This window comes from Nipponia nippon, unplaced genomic scaffold, assembly GCF_047370975.1.
Source record: "Nipponia nippon isolate SJK-2023a ecotype South Korea unplaced genomic scaffold, ASM4737097v1 scaffold_4, whole genome shotgun sequence".
Classification (NCBI taxonomy): Eukaryota; Metazoa; Chordata; class Aves; order Pelecaniformes; family Threskiornithidae; genus Nipponia; species Nipponia nippon.
Window position 1 is genome coordinate 13,002,151 of NW_028262358.1, and position 26,453 is coordinate 13,028,603.

General features: G+C 42.3%; 1 protein-coding gene across 4 annotated transcripts in view; it reads right to left on the reverse strand.

Moving 5' to 3' along the window:
- Nucleotides 1–2,000: 2,000 nt before the first annotated feature.
- ATL2 (atlastin GTPase 2) overlaps nt 2,001–26,453 on the reverse strand; it is a 41,050-nt gene continuing 16,597 nt past the window's right edge. Inside the window, exons 2-14 of one of the 4 annotated variants that reach the window (XM_087773842.1) lie at nt 25,802–26,082; nt 20,251–20,385; nt 18,693–18,797; nt 17,504–17,554; nt 15,278–15,334; nt 14,135–14,227; nt 13,718–13,856; nt 12,728–12,855; nt 10,454–10,510; nt 9,151–9,222; nt 6,096–6,527; nt 4,592–4,606; nt 2,001–4,490 (exon numbers count right to left, since the gene is read on the reverse strand). In XM_087773842.1, coding sequence (XP_087629968.1) covers nt 4,383–4,490; nt 4,592–4,606; nt 6,096–6,527; nt 9,151–9,222; nt 10,454–10,510; nt 12,728–12,855; nt 13,718–13,856; nt 14,135–14,227; nt 15,278–15,334; nt 17,504–17,554; nt 18,693–18,797; nt 20,251–20,385; nt 25,802–26,082 — 1,673 coding nt within the window. In that variant the 3' untranslated portion in view covers nt 2,001–4,382. The other 3 variants (XM_087773843.1, XM_087773844.1, XM_087773845.1) reach the window with 3 other exon arrangements.

The window sequence follows — 26,453 nt, forward strand, 5'->3', positions numbered from 1 at the left end:
CTCTAAGCATCAGCCCTCTACAGGACAAAGCTGTGGCCTGGCCCTAGCCTGCTCTAAGAAAAGTGAGTTACAAGATAGCCAGAAAAGAACTTTCCTGTTGTTTATGCCTTTCTTGGGCCAGAAATGACATCGCTTGGTGCTCTGGGTGAGTATTGCCCCTCCCAAGGAACCCAGGGGCTTGAGCAGGCGCTTGTGAGGGTGCATGTCTCCTTACCTTGATGCCAGCTGGAGAAATGCATTCTAATCAGCGTTTCCTAAAGTAACAAAAAGAGTGAGTATCTTTTATCTTGTTGCCTTCTCCACCCCTTTCTGATGCTGTGGCTTGTTACATCATCCCCGTCCTCTCTCCTTGTCTGTCTCCCTGCAGCGTTACCCTGTACCTTGCACCCGTGGTATCTTCCACGTAGCTTTCCTACCTGGCTCTGCTCTGTCCTCTTTGAGGCAGGAGGCGGCCAGAGCTGTACTGCTGGTGCGGGGGTCCGTTACCATGTTTTATGCTACCCTTTTTCTGTTAGATTGGTTTTTTGCTTGCTCAGGGAGGACAGGGGAAGCAAAGCCTTAGTGCACCACCAGTTTGCACGGAACGGGAACAGCTCTCCGAGCTCCTGTCCTGAGTCAGTAGCAGAGTAGCCCTGGGCAGAGAAAGTGAGCGTTTATCTCCTTTATGCCCCCGCGTATTCCACTAGTGAAGTTCCTCTGTTCCCTTGTACCCGCTCTGTACGCAATCCTGATGTTCTTAACAGTACACAGGCAAAAGCTGAGAAATACTGACCTTATTTAGCTACAATACTAATTGTAAGGGGTTGCCCAGTAGAGCTTCATGCCCCCACGTGCAACCAGCCGCAAGGCCGAGCCAGCAGATGCTCACACAAACAGCACCAATGCCCTCAGGATGAAGGTCTGTCAGTGGGAAAAACACGCACACGCAAGCTGTGGATCCTTCCAGTAACTGGGCAAGGAGGCTCAGGTCATCCGGTAGCTGGCCTCTGGATCACCAGTCTGCTCCGGTAGCTGGCAGGTGGGCACGGTCCGCAGCCCCGCTCCAGGTGCTGGTTCAGCCCACCCTGCGGATGCCCTCAGTAACCTGCCTTCCTACACAAGCCTGTCCTGTAGCTGGCCCTTGGGGCCTCCCGCTTCTAGTTGCCTCCCATAGAGGGAGGCACAGACATAGAACCAGGTCTCAGTTGAACCCCAGACCCTCCCACGGTTCTCCTGGATCGCCTGGTCCCTCCAGCTGCCTCATGCAGAAATAGTGCATATCCAGCCCAGACTTACGGCTGCTTCCATACCTGGCTCCCAGGCCCCTTGTCCTACTTGCTAGCTAAATCTGGCTTGGTATTCATACACTGACACGCAACCTCACTCTGCCGTTGTGGCGCTGGCTTTCCACTCGCTCCCAGCCTCCAGTTTGCTGGTGCTCCAAACGTACAGCCCCTGTGGTCCAAGGTCCCACTCCAGTGGCTGGCACCGAGACCTCCATGCACACAGAACAGAGTCCTCTCTCCCAGGAAGAGGGAAAGAGAAACAGAGTTAACAGAGAAAAGAGAATAGACATGGCCAGACATCAACGCTCACCAGCAACCTGGTGCCACATTTTATCCACATTTTGCCACAAAACCAGCCCCTTTTATGCCCTTAATCATCTATTTCCCACATTTGCTCCTCCCCAAAATCACCTTGGCCCCTCCCTTTTCCTACCTTTGATTCCTCCCACAAAGCTAGAGGGGGGTTTGCATTAATTCTGCAACTTCTTGGCACAGGGTTCAGGAATTCTCCCCCTATACACCCCATTTCAGTCCTCTGCTAGAAGGGTGGAGTCCGGATAAAGCCTTCCAGCTTCACTGTCACTGCAGGGCAAGCAGGGCACGGCCCAGCCTCAACCCTGCCTCGTACCTTCCCGGAGGACGCAAGAAGCAAAGGCACGCGTGACCCTCTCCAAGCCCCCTGCATCACTCCAGTCATCTGACTAATAAGAAAAAAGAGATTCATCACCAAAGCGTTAGATTGTTTAAATAACAGTATTTAATCTGTACAGCTTGAGAGAAGATATCATAAAATGCAACATTCCTACCTCATCTTCAGCATCGTTCACCTGGAGCTGAGCCCTCATCTCCAGAGGGCAGGTAACCACCACTCCCCAGCAGTTCTTTATGGTACAAAAGTCACAGTGCAATTGCTTTAGTCCTAGACGGATGATTTCCCTCACTCAAGAGAGGGGAGACTGATGAAGCTCAGATGTTGATGGAAATTGTTACCATTTAGGAATGCAAAAAACCCAGCTATTGCACACAGTCATTTCCAGCTGAAACTACAGCAGTTAAATTATTTAGCTGCCTTTACACTCCACACATCTGAAAATGCCTTAGTTGATACTGCTTTAGTCAAGAGTGAAAATAGAGCCGGTAAGATTTCAGAATGATACAGTTGTTGGAGGGCAGAAGCTGACGAGCAACTCCACAAGTCAAGAAGCGTGCTTTAGAATACCAGAAAGTTCTCCTATACAGGGAGGGGTACGAGCTAGACAGATGTCATCTTTCAGAGACAAGCATGAGAGGAACATCAGCTTCAACAGAAAGCTATGAAGTACAATAGACAATTTGTTCATATAATTGTCAGGATAAGTATTTGACATAGTTTTATGTAGTAGAATACATACTCAAACATCTTTTAAAAATAAGCACGGATTTCATTTCATATATACACAACTGATTTTAATCATGTACTGAAAATAAATTACAGGAAATAACTTTAAAATGCAACAGAAGACAAGAGTTTCACAACAAACATTCCCACTGATTTTCCCAAGGGGGTGAGAGATTGCAGTGCTCAAGGCAGGTAAATATCACAAATATATCAAAAAACTTCAAATTGTTGATGCATTCACACATTTACATGAGCCACAAACATTCGTTTACAGGGACTGCACTTAGCTACCACAGAACCAGGTTTTGCCATAAACTACAAAACTTTGATACAAAATTGTATTTATATATTTATATTTCATATACATGCCCTATCTGTGATTTCTTAAAAAATAAAAACTAAACACACTGTACAGACAATCCTAACTCATTGCTTGGTAGCTGTAGGCAACATTTTTGGATGGAATTTCTCCCCAGTAGAATTAATGGCAATATTATATACATGAAGGCTAAACTGCGGAAAAAGACAGCTCAGTTCTGATATGCACCTCCCTCGGGACCAGGTCTGCAAGTGCAAGGCAAGACACCATACGCTCTGACCCACTGCCTCCCTCACAAGTCAGTTCTGCCATCGGCGGTGTGAGGAACCAATACATGCATTTGTGTAACACTGGCATAAAAGGCAATAAAGCAAGATACATATTGTAACGTAGCGGCTCTAATGGCTTCGCCGACTTGATACGCTCGTTAGAGGCGGCGAGGGGATGTTGTGGAGCTGGGTACGTTTGGTGAGAGCACACCTTATGTGGGTCTGATCATTATTCTTCCCTGAAATAACCTCCTGCAGAGGACAGATTCCCACTGTAAGCCAGAGCCTGCATCAACTCAAACACTGGGGGAAGACCCCTCCTCCCCACACCCCCCAAACACACACGTGCACGGTTCACCAGGACTATACGTAAAACAGACACCCTCCCTCCCACCCCCAGCGGTCTCCACGGCACCAGTTTGTCTTAGAAGCAGAGCACTGACAAACTTACTCTTTCCGGGTGATGGCAGCAATCTGTGAAGCCAGTCACACTAAACTACTTCTACAGTTGATTGTAAACTTTGGTTTATTTTTATTTATTTTTTTTATTATTGAGTTCTCATGGTACAGCAAGCATGTCTAGGATGAGAGGGCAGAGTTGAAGAGGAGATGAACTGTCAGTCTGTCTTTAGTCTGGCATGGTGAGACACCTGCTCGGTCAGGCCTGCTTTGATAGAGTTTTTTACAGACTGCCTCATATGATCCTCCATCAAATTATCACTCATGGGCTTCAACACCTGTGGAATGAGAAACGTGCAAAAGAAACAAAAAAATGAGGTAACCAAGGAAAATAAAAAATATAAAAACATACAAAGAGATGAGACTTGAAATAATGAAAAAACTTAGAATGCTGAAGTCTGACACAAACTGGCATGAACTGAAAGAGAAATGAGTTTTGCTGCTACAGTAATGAGGTTAAATCAGTCACATGCTATAAACACAAGTGATATCCCTCCTATACAGCAGTATTTCACTGAATTCAAACCACTTTACAGTTCCTAGAAGATGGATGTGCAATTCCATACCCTATATGCAGCATCAGTCTGGTATGGTTACAGCATTTATGCAGACCGGCCCAGACGGTCCAGCTTATTGTCCTATATGTGTAAGTGTGAACACTTCAGATACAGAAAGAAAGTTAAAAATACTGGCTAGTTTTTCTTCTTGTTATTGTTGGATGAGAGTCGCTGTCGCGGCACTGATGTAAGAGCACGGCGAATCGTTCGGCGTCTAAGGACTTCAAAGAGTTTGGAAAACACCTAAAACACGAATTCAGCTGTTAGGAAAAGTGGCTCTTAGAAGGCAGCAGAAAAAGTCAATCAAGTTCAGAAAAAGAAACTGATTGCCAGTAACTTCTCACCTTCCTGGGATTCCTCTGAAGCAAGGAGGGAAAAGAAAGGCAGAGATTCAGAAAAATCAATAGCAAGAGCATGGTATATAAGCAGAGTGACTCAGACAGGACCTGCAGGTGCTTTGCATGTTAGTGGTGATGTGCAACTGTAGCAAAACCACCAGCAAGCTCTTCTGGAGACCACCTTCCCCTAGCCCACAAAAGGCCAGCTCCGGCTAGCATGAGCCAAGTTCTCCCCCTTCCAGGGAAGGTCAGCAGTCAAATCAAGCCTTATGTGCTCTAGGTATCCTATGGCAGCAGCTGCACTCAGGGAGCGCTACAACTGACACCTTCCACTTGTCTTGCAGTGCTCTTCAGCCCCGAGCTCCAAAGCAAGAAGCTACAGTGGTACAGGAGAGCCTCAATTTTAATCACTAATTAGGGGTGTAACTCAAAATTTAGTACCCTGATGCTCATTTCCCTCCTATTATTAGAAATCCACTTTTTCCACTCCAGTTAACTCATAACCTTACCTGGTTGCCCAGAGAGGTCTAGTGTACCACTGCCTATGATGAGCCCTGAACAGAGTCATTTTTCAGAGGTAGAAGAGAGCCTCCGTATAGAAGGCTCCAGTTAGTTATCTGCTCGTGCCTTGTAGGACCCATTTTAATGTCATGCCAGGTAAGTTCAGCGAGCCCTTTATTTCTAGTAACAGCAGCACCAAACTGTTTCCCTTCTGCTGGCACTGGACATAGCTACTCAGAATGCTCTGAACACTACTTGTAAGAGTGGGTCAGGAATTTTCCACATGGGCTTTACTGACACAGCTGCGTCAACTGGATTCAGGCAGCAAAATCTCTGTACAGAAGGCTTTCTCTTCCAGCTTTGGTACTCTTACACTCATGTCGTCTTTTCTTTCAGGATTTAGTCTGGCGAGTATTCCTTGCAACAGGAGTTGCACCAACTGGAGTTGTCACAGACAACACAAGTCTTCCTGAAGGAAGAAACCTGCTGTACATCCTCTTGTAGCAGTTGCTGCAAGTCAATCTGGTTGCTGCGAGTCATCAGCCAGTTCTCTCTGAGGTCTAATTAGCCCTCCAGTGTCGCACCACCAGGTGAGGTGAGGGAGGGCACAGTGGTTTCACCTTCCCCATTTCTTGCACCACCTGAGATATTTTATCCACCACATCCATAGGGCAAGTTTATCACTTTAAACATACCTTTAAAAGCAGAATTCCTTGCTCTGAAAAATTAACAAGATTTTTAGAGAGTCCCTCCACTCTTTACCGTTCAAGCACCTAGTAAGGCCTTTAAGTGACACTTTTTTGACAACATCCTAAGCTTGTTTAACATTCTTTGTGTGCGGACATCTCTTATTGAACAGAGCAGTCACACTTCTGAGTTGATTTTCCCTTCGGCAGTCCTAGCATCCCACAGTAGGTCTAGACCAGCTTTTCACTCACAGCACTGAACAGAAACTGTTTGATATGTCTGCTCGAGAAAGGAAGATTTTGCATTAAAAACAGATACCCACCTGTTCCCATATAGCTTCAGCGATCTGATCAATGGCTGTTCCAACTTCTCTGAATTCCCCAGAGTACTTAACGTATGCCCAAGTACAAAACGATATAAGAGCCATCCCCAGCACGAGATTACACAGGGTAGCTATGGAGTTCATACCAAGGAACCCAGTCAGTCCTGAGGTTATATACATGGCAAACATGACCGCAAATAGAGTGGCAGGGGTACGAGCAGCATAAAAGATGTTTTTGCCATCATTGTGCTTCACAAAGTTTGCATAGATCTCGTCGATTTCCACTTCAAGCTGTTCCTGGTAGCGCCGACAGAACTCCTCCCCTCCCATCTTCTTCACCGAGCGGAACTGCCTGACAGCTGACTCTCTGAAATCCTGGTGCTTGCGTTCAAGGTCCGATGGGGCAATGTAAGGCTTATCTCCCCCACAAACCTGTTAGAGCAATCAGAGATGAGGTCATCACACCCAGAGTATCTTCTATACAGAAAGCAAACCTGCTCCTCGCTGCCCCCCTCTCAAGCCAGCAGACTACCTCCTGCAGCTTTCTTGGCTCTGTAAGCTCTAGAGTCCTGTCCCAAGTGAAGCAGCTAAAGGTACTTCACATCATGGCACAGCAAGAGCCTTATCTGTCTAATCACATACAGAGCTATAGCACACGACTGAACTCATACTTTCAACTGTTCCCTTTGGGCAAGCCCAGAAGGACAGGACATCAGCTACACGTACATTCCTGTTATGAAAAGGTGAAATAAAGGAACACCAGGAGGCAGAGAAAGCTTGGCTTGAGGAAGGTTAAGGAGAACTCTGAAGGCCACAAACCCTCCCCTCAGCTTTCTAATCCTGGTCACCCATCTCAGTAAGAAGGTCAGTGCAGAACTTGGACAAACAGGGTAGATTTTGCCCGCTCAACAAGTTCATTCCTGTTTATTGCTGCCACTAGCAGGCTCCATGGAACTTATCAGGCGATGTGAATTAACAAGAACTAGCTGCTGACATCTTTAGCCTGTTCTTCCCTAGACTGTCCTTTAGGCTTGATTCTGATCAACTTGTGAGAGTACGTTTCTGCTGAAAGGATGAGACCATGGATTCAAATAGATACCTGTGACGTGAACACCCACCATCTTCCTTTCCCTGAATCAGCATGAGTATGAAAATGGTTAGACTCCAAGAACTTCGACTCTGTAAGACTGATTTCTGACCTCAAGGACTATGATTAAAGATTACCTAGGCCAGAGATACATATGGCAGATCAGCTCCAACTCCTCCAGACCCTCACAGTCAGACTATGTCTAAAAACTGAAGATTCTTTCCATATGATGTCAAACAACAGCCTTCCCTCTCCTGCCTCGAGGTAGTCTTACCACAATGCTTGTCATCTCACGTCTTGAGTACAGCAACAATTTTAACTTTCTCCTGCTGCTATCCCTTCAGCAGGACACATAGAAGATGACTTTCTCAGAGTCCAGCGTCCCCTTTCTGCCTCACAAGATGCACGGCTTCACTGGCTAGTTTCTTCAAGGCAAACCTCACTGTCGAGATCCTGACACCCCCACTCTGCCCTTGCTCAAGTTTAACAAGCATCTTTTGCTTCTTCCATATTGATCTGGCAAAACTCCCTGGAAAATGGCTACTAGTCTCATCCTCCAAAACAGTCTTTTCACATTGCCCAGAGAGCGTTAAACGCTAGGAGCTGCTGATGCATCAAGACCACCACACAAATAACTGCCACTGTTTTCTTATACTCTGTGTGACTGCACCTGTTGTTCCTTACATTTAAGGTCATTAGGGGGACGGTATTTTGGTTATGCACACTCAGCAAAGGAGGGCTTTGGTTCATGAGGAGAACTCAGAAGCTACAGTAAGAACTATCTTTACATAATCCAGTCTTAAATCCAAAGAGTTCCCACTTCTGTTCCTAAAAATAGAAATATCAGAGCTGTGTCACATTAAGAACATCATCTGAGACATCTGGATAAAAAACTATTCAAGACATTTGTGTGTATCTCTACAGTGATATAAAAATATACAGGACTGGGGAACATTACTATGGAAACAGAGTCTGTTTAAGAGAACATCTCTTCCTGTTTATTCCTTGCCCCAAGTAAGAAAATTTACAACTACAGTATCTCAACAGACATTGAAGATTCAAGGTAGGAAGGCAGACTTGGCATTTATTATAAACAACCCATTTACTATTTCAAGAGATTTTCCAAAATGGGAACAAACAAAGGAGTCCCGCTGCACCAGCGGAGCATTGTCAAAACAGCCTGCTAACAACTGGAACTGGCTAGTCTGCCACTAGTATTAGGTCTTACTCTAATTTCAAAATGGAAAGCTACTTCAGCTATTAAGACCAGAATTAGTGAATGGGGAGATATGTTTGTAGCATGTTATCCCACCTACTGGTCTTTTCTGGTTGTAGAGTTTCACAATAACCATAGTCCTGTTAAGCCTTATGAGACATGTAATTGTTTTCAGAATTTCCTATGATAAAACCTTGCATAACACTACGTTGAAGTATGAACAGACATTCAGCTTGGAGTGGTATAAGTCACTATCTTCAAGAGAAGCAGCAAGTAGGAAATTACATATACAGCTTTTTCAGGCAGGATAATTCTAAAGTTTTAAAAAAACCCTTGAAATACAAGAATAATTTTAATCCTTGCATTTTACAGCTAATGAATGACCACAATTCAGAAGCATAACACTAGAACTCTACCCTTGCACGACCCTGGCCCACCAAATGTCTCCTCACCTGTTTGCCCATTTCATGTTACAGGATTTTAAGATGTCTGTCAAGAGCAGCATGGGGAACTAACAGGTGGTATCTTACAAACACACCCATTCCCATACCCCCCCAGCAATTTCTGTCTCAAAGAATCCTGGTTTTGCTGTATCAGACACCTAACCTCAGAGCAGAGTACAGAAAACACACGAGTACTGGCCCTAAGCTACTTTTCTCCATTAACATGCTCACAACCAACACAGAGTACAACATTAAAACTGAAGGCCTGTATTTGCATGTAGGCAGTCAGAAAAAGTTGCGTCATCATACCTGCTCCATGCCTTTACTGTACAAGTCTTTTGCTCCTGCCACAGCAGCAAGATTGTTCGCCTCGGCTGTTGCCTAGAAAACATTGAGCACCATGTATCATCACAGCATTACCAGCTAGTTACAGACATGTAGTTACACTGCCCAACATACCCCCACAGCCTCCAAAGCTTCAGATTGCCAGGAAAATGCCCCACAAAAACAAGTGAAGGTTAGCGATATACATTAAAACAGATTACTGACTAGGAGAACGTTTTCTTCAGCTTTCTAGCACAGCTGCAGACAAACTCCCATGTGCTTGTACAGGCTTTTCATCATGAGCAATCTCTTCTGAATGCTTTATTGTTAATTAGCAAATAAGGATCACTAAACTATTAAATGTTAATCCTGATACATCACTACCTGTGAGGAAAGAAGCAAGCTGGTATTATTTCTGCATTATATATGCGCAGTTTTGGTGTCAAAATTTGTAAGAATAAGACTATTTTCAACCTGTGTCATGTCAGGAACAGTTATTCTAGCTAATGCTGCAAGATGTCATCTTCTGTATCTCCCAGCCACATTTAAGGCATGCTAAATAGAAGAAATGATAGCAGCCTTTGTTTCATTGTGATGAGTTTTCTGAACTCCCCCAAAAGTCTAATGATTTCCTTGAAGGATGAAAAAAACACCCAGAACAGTCATGTCTTAATGAATGACACAGGAAGCTTAAGAAAAACCAAATCTTACAAACACAAAATGGTTAAAACTGACCCTAAAGCCCACACTCCCAAACAATTCAAGGGTTCACCACACAGCTTTATACAATCAGTTTGTGTTCAGATCGCTTTAAAGCGGATTACATCCTCTTTGGATCAACCCAGAAAAGAAACCTCAATGCAGTTATCCAATCTAACAAACCCACACAGAGTAGCCCAACACTGCAAGACAGTGGTGATAACTGCGTTACTATAAGCCTTCTCCATTTTATCTGCTGCATCTGATGCTAAAAGCCCTCAGAATACAGTCTGAAAGATACTGACAGAATAGCAAGTTACAGGAAACACATGCTTAGAAATTGAAGCAGCTTAAAAAACCCAACCAAGCAGATATATACCCCTGCTCCATTTGGTAGATGGAACGAAGGGAAGACACAAATGTGTACCCAGGCTACACAGTTCAGATGGCTTTCAAAGTACACAGCTCCTTCAAGAACTACAGCTCTGTGTGTGGGAGCTTCAGACCCACAGCAGTCATGATCTTCAATTGCAAAGAACTTAAAGAGCACACATCATCTATCAGATTATTTGAAAGAAAAATAAAATACCTGCAGCATAGATTTCGGATGAGGTAGCTCCTCTCCTTGATAGATTTTAATATAAGCCTAAATGGGAGAAAGAAAAAAGGTTTCTTTTTCCTAATCATTTGTGATTGAGGAAGAGAAAAGAGGGACGATATAAAGATAGAGCTCATAGATTATTTCTTTGTAAAAAAGTGTTAAATATTCAGTTAAGCAAATTTCTTCATACAAGTCTGGCATTCTCACAGTTATCCCTAGTGCTTTAATCCCTTTACTTTCCTGTGCACTTGAGGCTGGTGCCTAGCAGGGTAGCAAAGCACCTTGAGAAGACATGGCCACTATCTGAAGAAGTGACAGGCTTGACAGCAGGTTTCGACTCCCTCAAATACATAAGAAGGTCTTTGCTAGGCAGGGAATCTTCACCCAAAACAAAAGAGTGAAGATGACTATCTCACAAAGCCTTTCTGGCAAGAGGTCTGTCCAAACACACCCCAGTGCTGGGAGAACCAGTACTTACATTTCCCCACATGCCTTGCTCCCTTGAAGTGTGGGAAGGGAAAAAAGCAGATCAAAGCACTAACGCAGACAGAGCTGAGCTGCCAAAATACTTCTGGAAGCCAAGCAGGCCTATCCTTATGTGCCCTACCCCACCAATCTTTAGGTGTCCTTTCTTTCACCAGGGTTTCAGAAGGCTGGAAGAGAACACATCCTTCATGTCTTCTTCTCCAGCCCACAAGATGGCCTGTGGCACAGCTCTTTGGGACAGATCAGCAGGGGGGCACAGCAGGCAGCAGTAGCCATTTCAGCACTTTGGACAAGCTGTGCAAGTTAGACCAACAAGGCCACTCTCAGCCCCTCAGAGACTGGGCAGTTATTCTTCTTCATGTTACTGCTGCCCTCCCCCCCAGCTTGTCTACAAGCCTCCACCCTGAGGATTTTTCTCTGTAAAGGAGGAGAGAACAAGGTTATCAGGGTCCCTATATACCCAATGCTCTAGGTTGTAGGACAACCTACAAAAATGTATAGAGTTATACAGGACTCTGTTCCCTTGACACCCTCCTTGTTTCTGTAGCTATTTCCTCCAAGTAAAAGCCCTCCAGTTTCCAACTTGGACTCCACGATCTCAGCTTTAGATGCACAGTCCCAAGGGAGCAGTCCTCTTTAGTTACATAACCACAGTGTTTCCGCAGCACCCTGCATGACTGCTCCCAGACTGGATACAGGACGTGAATCGGGCAGCTTTTCAACAGAGGAGGTTTTCCACTCAGTTTTTAGGATGCAGTCCTTTCTAAACTGCTGTTGAATGCACACTCCCTACACTGTATGGGATCAGATCTTACTACAGAAGAAAGTGGAACAAAAAGCAGCATGCAACCATGTAAATACAGAGACAGAACATACGAGCTCCAGAGTGTTGATTTTATGCTTGTCAGAACAGCCATGACTTCTGCATCCCATATCATGTCTTTCCTTCATAAAAAGTTACTTCATTTTACAAGTGTTAAAGAGTTCTGGTCTCAGATTCCTCCCTTGCATAGCTTCTTTCTTAACACCAGCCCAACTCTGTTCTACCTTTAACATGCCTGCTCAAAATGTAAAATTAATGTCTTTAGGAATGACTGCCACTTTCTCCTACCAAGCCAACTGTCTAAATCATTCCAATTCAAAAAAAAAGGTTACACACACCAGATCAATTCCTGGTGAAGTAGGGATTATGTTATCACATTTCTGCTGGTGTCACCATGATACCAAAACAGCTCAAGAGTCTAACAGCTGCAAGTATCATACACAAACATTTCAGAACATACAGTGGTGCTGCACATGCAAGTGTTTAGAAAGCATCTTCCTTGCATGTTAAAAATCCGGAGGGGAGTATCTGAAATTTTCACCGCATACCTAGCAGTTTAAGAGCTGGTTTTCTATCTGTACAAACTACATGAGACCCTCTTTAAAAAAAAAAAAAGACAACATATCCACACAAACTAGGATTTTAAAGTACAAAAAAAAAAAATCTCTAATACAGCTTGAAGTATTTCAGCCTATTTACAAAGAATAAAAAAAAAACCAAAAACCAACCAAACATACACCGCGATTTTGCCAATAATAGCTTGCTAAGAGCTATGCTGTTATAGGAAGTTGTGTGCCAGTTCTTGAAAGTCAGAGTAATTAAATGAAAATAAAAGTGAGCTGATCAGTGAGTATCAGCCTAGATATCTTACCTTCTCTGGGAACAACATGCCCTAAAATTAGAATACTTTCTTTTAAGCCATTAACAGAAATAATTAGTATGAGTTTGCTTACCTTGAAGTATTCTACAAGATCTCTACAAGTCACCTTGGATCCACTAATCTCTTTTTCTACCAAGTTTTCCGGGGCAAGCAGTAATGGTACCAAATTCCGCAGTTCTTTCTTAAAATCCTCATCTATATCTAGTAAAATTCAATCAATTTCAGAAAAAAAAAAAAAAGTGGTTAGTTTTCTTTTCAATCTTACATTTCCTAAAGGAACACTGATAACCCATGGTCCTTCAAAATCCATAGCATCACAAGTCTTGACTGCATTTTAAGATATTTAAAGGCTTAAATACATAGTATAACTTTAGTAAGTTCTACCTACTCTTTAATCTTAACTTCAGACTGAGAGAACAAGGTTCCATAGTCCTTGTAATATTTAAAGTGCATTTCCCTAATTACACCAACATCTTACACCATAATCCCACACAGGTCTGTGCCCTCAGCACAGAAGTGTCTGGAATCCCACTATTGCAAATCCACTTTTTTAGCCTTTGCCATTCTGACACATTCCCCCTGTTGGGGGATAAGCAGCAACTGAAGGAATCCTGACTGCCTCTCATTCTGCAGTAGCAGAAGCCTACAGCTTTTATTTTAAAGTCATTCGAGTTCTGACCTTTGGTTTAGCAAGTTCTTAGAGAAAAGCCTTTCAATTTTAAGAAAGTCAAATCTTTAATTTTGTGAATTCTCCCCTCTAGAATCCTTATTTATCTTTAGAATCCTTATTTAATTACCTTTAAGTATGTCTCAAGTTATCAGATTACAATCAACAGCTAGACACGAAGATATCCATTCCCTCTGCCTGCTTAACTCCTCTACCTTTAAAATACTGAAAAGAACACACAATGCACATTCCTAGATTCTGTAGTTTCACCTTTTAGCCCTACATTTTTCCAGTCAAGCATTTCAATAGCCAACCATTTCAGTGTTTAACTTCCATTATAAAAGAAAATAAACTCAGTGATCTGAATCAAGAAACACACAATGGAAAGCTTCCTACCATTTAACCTCCCATCAAAATTTGGATTTGTTGCAACTTTAAGACCAGGGTGGGGCAACAGGAAACAGCCAAGATTACTGAAACAGGAGTGAATATGCTTCCTTACATTCTGTAGCTCTTCATGTTGGTTTTGCTTTACCTGAAGAAAAAAAAAAAAGGCAGTAAGAACTGCTAATAGTTTTGCAGTACTGCAATTAAGATTAAATATCAGCTTAAAAGCAGTAAGAGCACAAAAGCGTGTTTAAGTTTTCATTCCTGAACCTAAAAATGTCAAGTTCTAAACCCCAGAACTCTGCACGAGTGGGAACATTACAAATATATTTTATTAGCACAAAGAGTTAGCTCATCATGCATCATTATCTTGACAGCAAGATGTCAAATTAGAAGACCATACTAGGACTACTGGAGATAACCTACCTGCAATCTTTTCTCTAGGAACTTTCTTCCTCCTTCCAAGCCATACGCATGTTCGTAAGGATAACTCCAATCTCTAATTAAGAACATTAGTGTCTGTAACAGGAAGAACAACAGCAGTGAACAGCTTGTATCATTCCTAAGGTCAAAAACTCTTATCACACGTGATTATTTTAAGTAAAAAAATTTCTAAGCTTGGCTGCTCTAAATGAAGTAGCCTTGTAGTTTTGTGGTGAAAGTGTTTGCTTGTTAAAAAAACAAAACCAAAACAAACAAACCACACAACCAAACTCACACACCAAACACACAAATGCAACTCACTCCTTATCTGAAAGGAAGTACCCAAGTGTCTCAAAAAGATAGCTTCCCTGTTCCATGGGTTTGCCTTTTGCTATCCCACAGGGATTACACTGTCCTCTCTCCCATCAGCTGAAGATAGAAAACAAACCTTGACATTACTCTTACATCAGACAAGGTGCTTTACTAAGAATGCATCTTGCCCAGGCCAATCGCAAGAACATCGGGGACTGACACTTGCAGGCTGAATATTTTAGAGACACAGGAGTCTTAAAACTCACCACTAACAGCAGTCGACTAGTACCCTTATAGGTTAAAGAGGATACTTCAGGATGGGAGAGATCTCAGTCTTTGTCTCCACTAAACAAACGAAGCCTCAAACCCTTCTCTGGCCTAGCAAACAGCCAGGAGATGCTAGCACTTTTAATGCTGAAGCCAGTAACGCTTCAAGTAAATGAAACACAACGTGGTCCTCCCTCAACGCTATTTCTTACAGGCCACATGGCCTTTACTCAGAACCATGTACCACCAGCAAAGACCAACCATATCTCAAAGAGTAATGAGCAAGAAGGCAGCGCGAAACTCTTCTCCTTAGCATCTGCACATCACTTGACACTTTCATTCCTTTTATGCCTTGTAACTCAGGCACAAAGCTGTACTTGCCCAAAATGTGATCCATTTCAGCATTTTTCCATTGTGTTTTTGCCAAGAAATGTGGTGACAGGGAAGGAAAATTGGTCTTGTAAAGAACAGGCTAGCTTCATCCCAACTAATTTCTCTTCATAAATTATCCTGAGCTCATTTTCTACATATTCAATTGCTTAAGATCCATTTAACATATATAGTTACCTGAAACGGCTTTTGGTAAATTTCTTCCATAGCTAGTCTTCCATATTCTGTAAACAACTGATAGAAAAAAGAGTGTAAGGGTGCCACATATAAAACACATCTTTCTACTGTAAAATATTCTAAGACACTAGAAAATAAAGCATTTGATCTTAAATTCTATTAATGGGTTGAGAATGGCCAATGCACTTCAAGAACAAGTGCACCAATCCTCAGTAAAATTCAGGAAGGAGACATGATTTCCACTGGTTTCACAGTGCTATTCCATAACTGTCAAAGCACCGCAGCTCTAAGTGGGTGGCCTGTGGGCTATTCTCAGAGGAAAGCTGGCTGCATCTCTCAGCAAGGCAGTTTCCAACATTTGTTTCCTAGGCTAAGGAGGTAAGCCTGTCTAACATTTGCCCCTTACTTCCCACAAAAGATTTATTCCTGGAAATCTCAAGGAACTTGGCTAGAGCCAGTGTATCAGACATTTAAATACAAGCCAAGTTCAGCAGCTTCCCAGATCTCTACTTCAGCCCATGACCTTAACTGATAATTGTTCTTTCCTTCCAGTATAAAGGCAAGTGTCAGCTGTCTTCTTTTCGTTGCTTTCACCATCTTTAATACCAGCAGCAGCATTCTTCACTGGACTGAATGGGCCAGACAACCCACGAGAACACGAATTATGGATTGTGCTGGCTGTTTCAGCAGAGGTCAAAACTGCCAGGTGTCGATCCATGCTAGCCCCTTACAGATCTTAGGGGTCGAGATAAAGAAAGCACACCAGCATCCTCTAGTACTAGGCAACTGTTCTTCTGCATTAAAACTAACTCCTGGAACATATCAGATAAATTTCATGGCTAAAAGGACAGTTCCCCCTGTGTTGATCACAAGAGCATCTGAGAACTTAGAAGACTAATTTAACACAAGTTAACTTCCAAGCCCTTGTAACCCTGAGCAAAAGAAGCTCTGAAGTGGCCAAGCACCCACACGAGACTGGCTCCTTTGATCCTAACTCCCTACCCCATTCACTTCCCTGCTGCATGGAAAAGGCAGCCAGAGACTAACAGTATTTCAGAATAACAGAAATTCCTGTTATAACAGAAACTCAGAATTACTTTCCCTCAGCACATGATTCCTTGTCCCAGCTTTAAATGCATGGGTGTCCCCTACTCATTGCTTATATTTATCAGCCTTCTCTTCCCGTCCCTCCCTCAAATCTCACCCTCCAGTATAACAGACAGAGATTGCTCTATTCAGATTGCACTGAGGCTGTCAAAGGACCAAAGTCATGAGGAAAGCCTGGCTTTCAAATAATTAGCTAAGGCTTTTTTTGTTTGCAGTGCTTGGTTGGGTTTTTTGGCGGGGTGGGGGGATGTTGGCCCAGTGATACAACTCTGTTAACTGAGAACAGCATCACAAGACTATGTTTAGTTAGTGCTCTTCTACTTCCAGTATTGGCAGCCAGTCTTTTGCAGCACTGATCAAGACAGAAGTCCTTTCAATCAGAAGACACGTAAAACAGTTTTAAGCTGTGACAAGGTCATGGCCTGAGCACAGGCAGGCATTTGTTAATACACAAGCTAGCCTTTAAAGCTACAGGTTTTAAGTTAAGGAGATAATGTTCTTGCACCATTCACATGAAGCCAGAATTCAGTGGCCTTTGACCACAGTGTTCCATTACAGGATGAAAGCCCCATAATAAAGAGAGAACACCTCTTTCCTGCTTTTGTTTCTAAGCAGAAATAAAACTCTGTAGAAGTTTCTCAGTTGAAAAACTAGAGAGTGCTTCTGGGTAGAAGATATTCTTTCTGCCCTGACCCAAGCTCCCACATTTCTTTCAAAACTGGTTATGAAATACCATCCAGTTTCCTATTTTAGGGAAAAAGGAGAAACATCGGAATTTTCTCATTAAGTACTTCCATAAATCATTTTCCTTTCTCATCCTTTCAGGAATTTCAGAACTCACCATACAGAGAACAGACTTTAGAAAGATAAGATTTAGCGAGATTAGAAGCCTGTACTATTTTACTTCTGCATTGGCACAGCAGAAGCATCACAGCGTCCTGGAGTTGATGCAAATAATATTGTTATAGGCAGTACTAGTTTTAGCATCAGGTCAGCTTCAGTGTTTTATATGAAGTAGCAGGCAGCTCCCAAATCACAGGTACATTAGTAGTAACTTCAAGAACAATGTCAAGACTATCAGTTCAGAAGCAGCTTAATATAAATTCACCATATTCTTACCTGCAAATGTTGAAGGTCATCTTCCTGAATATTCTGGGACAAGTTGTATACCTGCAAGAGACAGTAAAAGAATTACAGTGTAATATGAAACCATTACCTTACATTCATGTAGTCTTTTTTAGCTATCTTGATTATTTCTACCCCCTCCAGAAAAGTCTAACTACCCAAAAGTCAGCAACTAGAAAGGGGTCATGGAACACATCTCAAACAAAAGTCACTTCCTTATACAAAGTGCTAGGGACAAAACCACTGCTGACTACCCTAATCCTTCTTAGAACAGCTTCCTTCCAAGGAAGCAAGCCACAAAGGAATCAGAGAAGACTGCTGAATGCTTCAAATTACCACATCGGTGTGAGACAGGAGGACTGAGAAGGGCATGTCTCTTTGCCATCCTCAAGTCTAAGTGCTCTAGGACTGAGTGATCCAGCAGCTGCGTCTCTGACACAGAAATGACTGGGTGGGTAGTTCACTAGGTTTTTTTGCTTTCAAATCTTCCCAGAGAAATGTGATTTTATGCAGGGAGCTCATGACTGTTTCAATAGCATGAATACTGAACAGCAGTACACTCAAAGATTCATCAATAACCCACAACTTATCCTAACCACAGGAACAAAACAAAACAAAGCCAAACAAACCAACCTACCCACCAAAAACAACCCCACAGGGAAGAAGTAGTGTTCTACATACTCCTGTTACTTTCATGTTCTACCATGTCTGAAGAAGGTCACTTGTCATCCCTCAAAAACCTGCTCGCTTTTGGTACATTTAAGGCACAAGGTTAAAAGTAGTTTTGGGCATAGCACAAGAGAATTGTCAGAAGTTTAACAGTAGCAGCAATTTTAAGTTTAGCTGATCACAGTGTAATTTCACTCCAAACTGTATCTAAAGTCTTAAAAAAGATTCTGTAACACATCTGTACAGAAGCGGTTGCTACTTTGTCATCTTTTTTTGGGATTCCCCAGTTCAGTCAGCAATTTAACTCAGCTTGGCCTTGGATAACCTTGATTCCACAGAGAAACTTACATAGTATACTGCACTGAAAATAAGATATTAAGTATGAAAGCTTAAATGATAGTTGGAGGAAGATATGCAGGTGAACTTCCAAAGCATGGCTAGAGAGATATTCTTTGCATGTTCAGTACAGAGGGTTCCTATAGCTCCCACTAGTTGCCAGCACAGGTATTCTCACCTGGACAGAACTCGTCATGGTGCTCAGAGCAAAAACCGTTGCACAGTCTTTGATAGTGGATTGGCTATCAAAGGCACCTTGGGTATCCATGAGTAGTACAGCAACCTAGAGAGTTTTAAAGAGCAGCAACAGTTAACCAAATTGTTAAGGCTTTCAAACTCCAGGCCATTGGGATAAATTCTATTTCAAGTACAGCAAGTCTCTGCCCCATACCTATTTATTAAACCTCAGTCAGCTCCCTGTGCACATGCCTATACACACCTACAGCTGAGTAAGCAACAACTAGAGGGCCGTGTCATCAGCCTTAAGTCCTCAGCCTTGCTACAGTAGTTACTCACTCCCACCGAAATAGCCTCCCTCAGCCCAGTAGGTGTACAGTGCAGGGTAAGTAACAGACAGCTCTTATTCACTGGAAGAACTTCAGGCTCAGCTGACACTCCAGCATAGTTCATTAGAGCCAAGAGCGAGATGGTTACTCTTAAAAATACGTCTCTTAAAATAATCATTTTCAGAGGAAAACAAGGTAATTGATACTGACTGTCTGCTGGAATGACAAGGAACTAAATGATCTTAATGATAAAAGTTAATCTGTCCCATTCCCAGGATCTACTACAATTCCTTTCTCTTTCAGTTAGAGATGACTGATAAGCAAGAACAAGCGAGTGATTCGTCCCCAGAGCACAGAGATCCTCACAACTTAATTGTTTTTTTAGCCAGAGAACCATTTGGTTAGCTATGAAAGTGGATAAAAATTCCTGCACGCCCCTAAGCCACTATCTGTTTAAGATCAGTGTCCCATATTAATTGGCCATCAAATATTTCCTTTGCAAATGCAAAAGGTATGAAAGTTAAATAACCAAGAGCTTATGGTTCAGGAGAACATGAATAGCTCAAGATACACCACCAGTATTGCAGACTAAATATTTATTAACAACATTAACACTTTGTTTCAGCATGAAGATGAACACCTACAACCAAACTTTGTAGTTAAACTGACTTAGAGTTAGAAAAGATGCACCAGCTTTGATTAGAATAGAGTTAGTGCCTTTTATCCCACTGTTAGACTTGGTCCTTTTTTACGGACTACGTGTTAAACTATATGGAAGGACCAGCTTCCAGACACTGAAGCTGTTTCTAGTACTTATAGCCATGCATTACATTTCACTAGGACACAGCTACAAGCTAGAACACATTCTCACTTCTCAAAAAACAGTGTTTGTTACAGAGCTGTTCTTACCACAGCATTTGTCTATATATTGTATTTATAGCCATTACAGTTTTACAACATCCACAGGATAACCCACCTATCAGCCTGGACAGAGTAGACTTTGCCAAAGCAAAGTACTCTCAGAATGGGACTATTGTTGGAGATTGAATCTTACAACCCAGCAGGAAAATTCGTACTTGCACTGATATAAGGTTTCCAAATGTTATGCAGCTACTGAATGCAAAGGAAAGCAACTGATGTTTGAACTGCCTCCGTGAAACCCATGGCATTAAAAGGTATACACACAGAGGCGAAAATCCTTATGTACGCCTACTTAAGTAAAGCACTTACCTTCGTTCCATTGGGTTTATCAATTACAAACACTTCACTCCAAATCTGAATACCAGTGGTTTCCCGTTCACATCCACCTCTCCATGTAAACCCAGTCAATGGCTCAGTGTTTCCACCTATCCAGCACGGAGAAGTCTACAAAACAAGAGGAGAAACTCATTTAAAACCAAGGAGGAGATTTTTTTTTTTTAACATGCTATGTTTTAGCAGACTTCCACATTGTTCTCTCATTTTCCTCAAAGCCAACTGACAACACTACACAAAATATTAAAACACAATGCTACTCTGCTGTTTCAAGAATTATCCACAAAGAAATGTTGTTTGAGTCTACTGTATTTCAGCAGTTACACAAATCTTCAGCCACTGAAGAGTATATATGTGCACAGCTTTCAAGTCGCAAGTACTCAGAGCTAATGAGAACAACTCAGTTTTGTCCATCAATTCCACTTTGCACTTGTGCTCTTCTCTCACAGTTGAGAGAACTCAACTCAAACACAGTTGTAAACAACATGTATTTCAACTACAGGAACAGCTAAACCTCTGCAAGGAACAAAAAAACCTGATCTTGCCTTAATCCTCTCCCTTCCCCCTCACAAACAGGTCAACTGTTCAAACTAGCTAAGCATCTAAGCCCCTGCGCTAACAGAGGGCAGCACAGCTTGCAGAAGCCAAAAGACAACAGGCAAGGACCAGAAGATCTACAATCTACATTTGTCACAGTTACAAAATACTTTTTCCTAAGTGTTTAGGACTCAAGAGAAAAGGTCACACTGAGAGTTTGATACATGTCAATCAACCCATCCATATTAAAATTTTATTGGCACATTGCCCACTTTGAGAAAGGCTATCAGAGAGTCAAGTACAGTTTGCAGCTAACATTTCTGGCTGATGGTGCTGTAACAAGGTCTTCGGTCCTCAAGGACAGGCAACACGCGGAGTAGCGGCTCATGCAGAAGAATCCAGCCATTATATGAGCACATTTAACCCAGAAATGTCGTTTATGTACTGGGCAAGTAAGGAGTATGAACAGGCACCCTGAGGAAGCTTCACTGTGATAGGTTTATATACACTGAAATCCTACAAGAGAGAAGTGGTAGGCAGACAATAGTTTAACTGATGAGGAGGCTTAGAGAAAAACCTTTATCTCACAGGTTAGAACACAGCATGCCAGCACAACAGAAGGAGATGTTAAATGAATTTGCCTCTGACTGCCCAGAGAAGATTACCAGCCAGGAAAGTGTGTCCTTCGAGCAGGTCAAAGGGGAGACTTCTCAACTCACCAGGCTACAGTCTCTACCTTGCTTACTCTGCACTTGCAGTTTTCAGAAAAGAGCTCAAGATGCATCTCTTCACATCTCAGAAAACAGCATGAGCACCCAGGGGCTGTACAGAATAGAAATACTTACTACAAATAAGTGAAAACTGCTTATTTCTAAAAGGGGATGGGAAAAAATCTGCACACATTCCTCATACCTAGCAGCATGCAGAGCAAACCATACTAAGAGGGAAAGGCAATCAAGCAGTTCTGCATCAGCGTTCTCCCAAATGCTAAGTGCACAGCATTCAACTCCACTATTTGGATCAGATATGGCAAACGTAAACAAGAAGATAAAAATTCAGAAAAGGAACACAAGTATCCAAGTGGAGAGAACCACAGCTCTTTACAGGTAAGTTGTTTGGGGTTTTTTGGGGGTTTGTTTGTTTGTTTGGTTTGGTTTGTTTGGGGGTTGGGGGGGATGTTTTGGGGGTGTTTTTTCGTTTGGGTTGGGGGGGGTGTTGCAGGTTTGTTTGGGTGTTTGTTTTTGTTTTGTCATGTACGTACACCTCTACCAGAGAGATTAAGCAAAACCTGAACAACTTTCCCCTGGAGTTTTTTATCCCAGAATATGTTTATGCATCCACTGACCACTCTAGAAATCAAAGCTACAGGCCTGCTTTGGGCTTCAGTACACTCCTGGATACAGTTTTGCAATGCTAAATCATATTTCACCAGTATATGTCAATGGATTGTAGCTTTTCACTTTTTCAAAAGAATCTGTTACATTATTCAACAATATGTTCCACTTGTCATTTATACAAGAATACTTTTTTCCAGTTTGGTCCAGAAATTATCCTTATTTGTAGCAATTCAGACCAAAACTACACAAATCTTTTGACAAGTCCCTCAGTGAAGACTAGATATGACCACATTTGATTTCACGTGATTCATGTCACAAGGAGACTTTGGTGTCTTAATAGGCACAACTTCAGCTGAAGCTGCTTCATCTTGTGGATGATGCACTTAAGCCTGTCTCTGACTGACCTTCGTATCAGTTTGAAGCACTCCTAGCTTGTTACCTCCATCTTTCCTTAGTTAAAACTCAGTATTTTAAACAGTCTCCATCCATCCAGTTGGCTTGAGAGATATTGAAGAGATGGGAGGAGGAAAAAAAGACTTCGTTCCTACATGAAATCAAGCTAGAAGTTGCACCACTATTTTGTGTCAGTCACCTAAAAGATAACCTCTCTAAATATATCCCACACTAAGGAAAGGACCAATGCAGCCTTATTTGCATAGTGCCATTAGCACACAGTGCACCTTGCCAATTAATACAAGCTAAGAAGGTCATACCCCTGTACAAAAGCTTTCAAATCTAAATTTACTAGTGTTACTGCACCCAACTCTCAATAAGGCTTAAACTGCAACAAAGATCACAGGATCCTTGCAGCAGCTTGCTGAGTACACAACTGCTGCTTTTTTGTGGCAGATTATTCTGTTCCATTTCAAATGAGCAATCATAACACTACGTATCAGTGCTTGAAATGAGATGCCCACCTCCCTGAAGTTAGTGGCCAATCTCAGCCATGCCAGAATCCTACCTGGGACTTCAACTGGCACAAGTGAGATTTTTAGAACAGTAACTTTTCACACGACCTCTAGCTCTTGGTTTAAGACAAAAACATGTGATTCTGACTATCTTGGCAAGTTTTTCATCACACATTTTAATAACCACAGGGGAGAATATCCCAAAGTTGCTCGATTAGTGTACAAACTGAATGCAGATGCTTTAGTATTTTGTGCTGGATCCAGTATTTAGTTCATAGAAAAATACAGACTTGTAATTAAGCCTGACTGAAGGTGAAGCAATCAGACTAAAGAGTACTATAAAACTATACCAAGGCCTCCTCTCCTGTACTGAAATTTGCATAAGCATAGAGGATACCATTTGACTTGATACAACTCAGCAGTGCTCAAAAGAGGAGATGTTGCACTTTTCTCTCATCCCCAGCTCCCATCGATCAGTTTGCAGCAGCTCTGATGCTTGTCAAACTCTTTCCCTAAGCCAGTTTACGTCACTGAGCTGGCAGGAAAACAATTCAGCCAAATGCAGTGTCTTCTGATGCATCATTGAGTTGGATCAGCTCAGCTAAGGGCCTACAAGCATTACAGTTTCAGAATGCAAGTGCTTGGCCAGAAGCTGCACATGGAGAGCAAGACCTCTCTGCTTTTGGTAAGAGATAGTTGTTACAGTAGATGGCCAAGTTCGCCTCCATCTTCAGTTTAAGTGAAACAAATGTTATTTTGAAGGACACCTATAGAAAACTGAAAAAGGTGATTGCAAAATAAAGGGAACAGAGAGGCATGTATTACACAAGGCTGAAACAGTGTTTCAATCCATTTTACTTTATGAACTTTTGTTTCATTTCCCAACTTAGAGTATTTGCTTAAAGCCCATCCCTTCTATTTTTGGAAGGAACTAGCACTACTTCTACCCAGCCACCATCTAGCTCAGATCGCTATACTTCTTGGGAGTTCAGGTTTTTTTGGGGGTTTGTTTGGGGGGGTTGGGTTTTTTTGTTTTGTTTTGTTCTTAATATAAACAGTACACTGGAGAGGTTTTATATACACACACAAAAGGACACCTACTGAACAGCTACATCAATGAAATGTTTATTCCGCCCTAGGTTAAAAGAGTCTTAAGAAGTTGGGAGCACCAGCTTGCTACTCTGTATTCCTCCTACCATATCCTCAGTGTCTTTCTTACAGAGCTCTTGGCAAATCAGTGAGAGGAATTCAATAGCAGGCACTACTGGGAGTGAGAGAAAGGGAATCTTCATCTGCCAACTACCATCAGCTTCTTTGCAATATTCCCATATTTCCTGTAACTACAGGGCTCATCTTGATTTCTCCCCAAGCCAGGTAGCACAAAGGTAAAATATATGCAGTCATGGTTAGTTTCTGCTACCATGAATTCCAGCTCCAAAGAACACTGACCAAAAAAGGAATCAGTTCTGGTTTGGTTTTTTTTGTTTGTTTGTTTTTTTAAGAGCTTCAAAAATCAACAAAACACTGAATTGCCAATATCCACTATGCAGATTAAAAGAAACACACCACAACCTGCGATAGGCAGATGCGTATGTTCACAGGAGGCCCTATCCCACCTTCTCCGTATCAGCCAAGAGTTTGAAGTATAGTAGACACAAGACAATATCAGCCAAAAGCTACGAACTAAGAGAAGAAATTAAATTTTGGATCAGGCATTCATTAACCAATGACTTAAAACGATTTTAAAAGTTCCTGGATTATGTTCAGAGACACATTCCAAGCAGCATACAGGAGACTTTCTCCCTTTTTCCATGCTTCAGATTTAAGCAGATTTAGCCCTCCAATAGCTACCCAGTAAGACTCTTCTTTTTGCAACAATGGGCAAGCTAGTGCTACAATATGACTTCTTCAAGAGATCAAGTCAAAGCAAGATTCTTCCAAGCCGCCACTTGAATGAGCCCTTCCCCAAAGCTCAACTAGGTGGCCACTATGCTCCCTCGTTCAAGTTCTTCTCATAGAATCATTTAGGTTGGAAAAGACCTTGAAGATCATCAAGTCCAACTGTTAACCTAGCACTGCCAAGTCCACCACTAAACCATGTCCCTAAGCACCACATCTACCCTTCTTTTAAATACTTCCAGGGATAAGGACTCAACCACTTCCTTGGCAGCCTGTTCCAGTGCTTGACAACCCTTTTGGTGAAGAAGTTTTTCCTAATATCCAACCTAAACCTCCCCTGGCGCAGCTTGAGACCCTTTCCTCTCGTCCTGTCGCTTGTTACTAGGGAGAAGAGACCGACCCCCACCTCGCTACAACCTCCTGTCAGGCAGTTGTAGAGAGCAATAAGGTCTCCCCTCAGCCTCCTCTTCTCCAGACCAAACAACCCCAGCTCCCTCAGCCGCTCCTCCTAAGACTTGTTCTCTAGACCCTGCACCAGCTTCATTGCCCTTCTTTGGACACACTTCAGCACCTCGATGTCCTTCTTGTAGTTAAGGGCCAAAAAACTCATGCACATTTACACTGGGACACCAATAAGTTCCCTTGATAACTGCAGGACAATTTATATTAAAAACACCTGTCACAAATACACTTCCTCAGAGTAGAAACAGAGTAGTTGGCTTCCCCACCCCCCAATAAGTAAGAAAAAATTGACCTGCTATATTTGTGCTCAAGTCAGCAAATACAAAGGTAAATGACTAAAATACCAAACTGCTTTTCTCCTGCAGGGAAATCCAAATTACTTACCCTGTTATACATGTATCTAAGCATGAAGTCCAGCAGAAAAGATTTTCCTTTGCGGAAAGCTCCTGCTACAGACACAACTACTATGTTAAGATCTTTGATGTGTTCCTGAAGCAAGATTTTTTCCAATGCTTCTTCATCTAATTCAAAGTTATGGTCATCTTCATGAGCAAGAACAATCTGTATGGGGCGCGGCTTATCCAAATCCACCTCGTCATCAGAGTCTGGCAGGGCATCTGAGTCAGGTAGGGCATCCTCCTCCTCTTCTTCCTCATAATGCTTACCTGGAAATTGACAAGTTACAACACATTAGTCAGAGCTTAGGGCAATAGACATTTCTTTGAAGTGAAGCCTTGAGCTGGGCTTTCATTCCCAGCAGCAAGAGTGATATTCTTGGGAATGCACACGTACAGACAATGCGATCAACAGCAGTTCCCTGTCTGTTTTCATCAGCTTTGCATATAGTCTACATTTCAGATCTCCAGCATTCTCTATGTTTTAAGAAATCACAAAAGAAAACTGGTTTTCAGCATCAAAACCCCTTTTAAAGGCTTCTTAAGTATAACTTCCATTAAAAATCAAGGGCCTTTTCTCTTATCTAGAAAAAATTTATTAGTTTAAAATAAGCTCCAAAGAGGACCAAAAAAGGCCATTT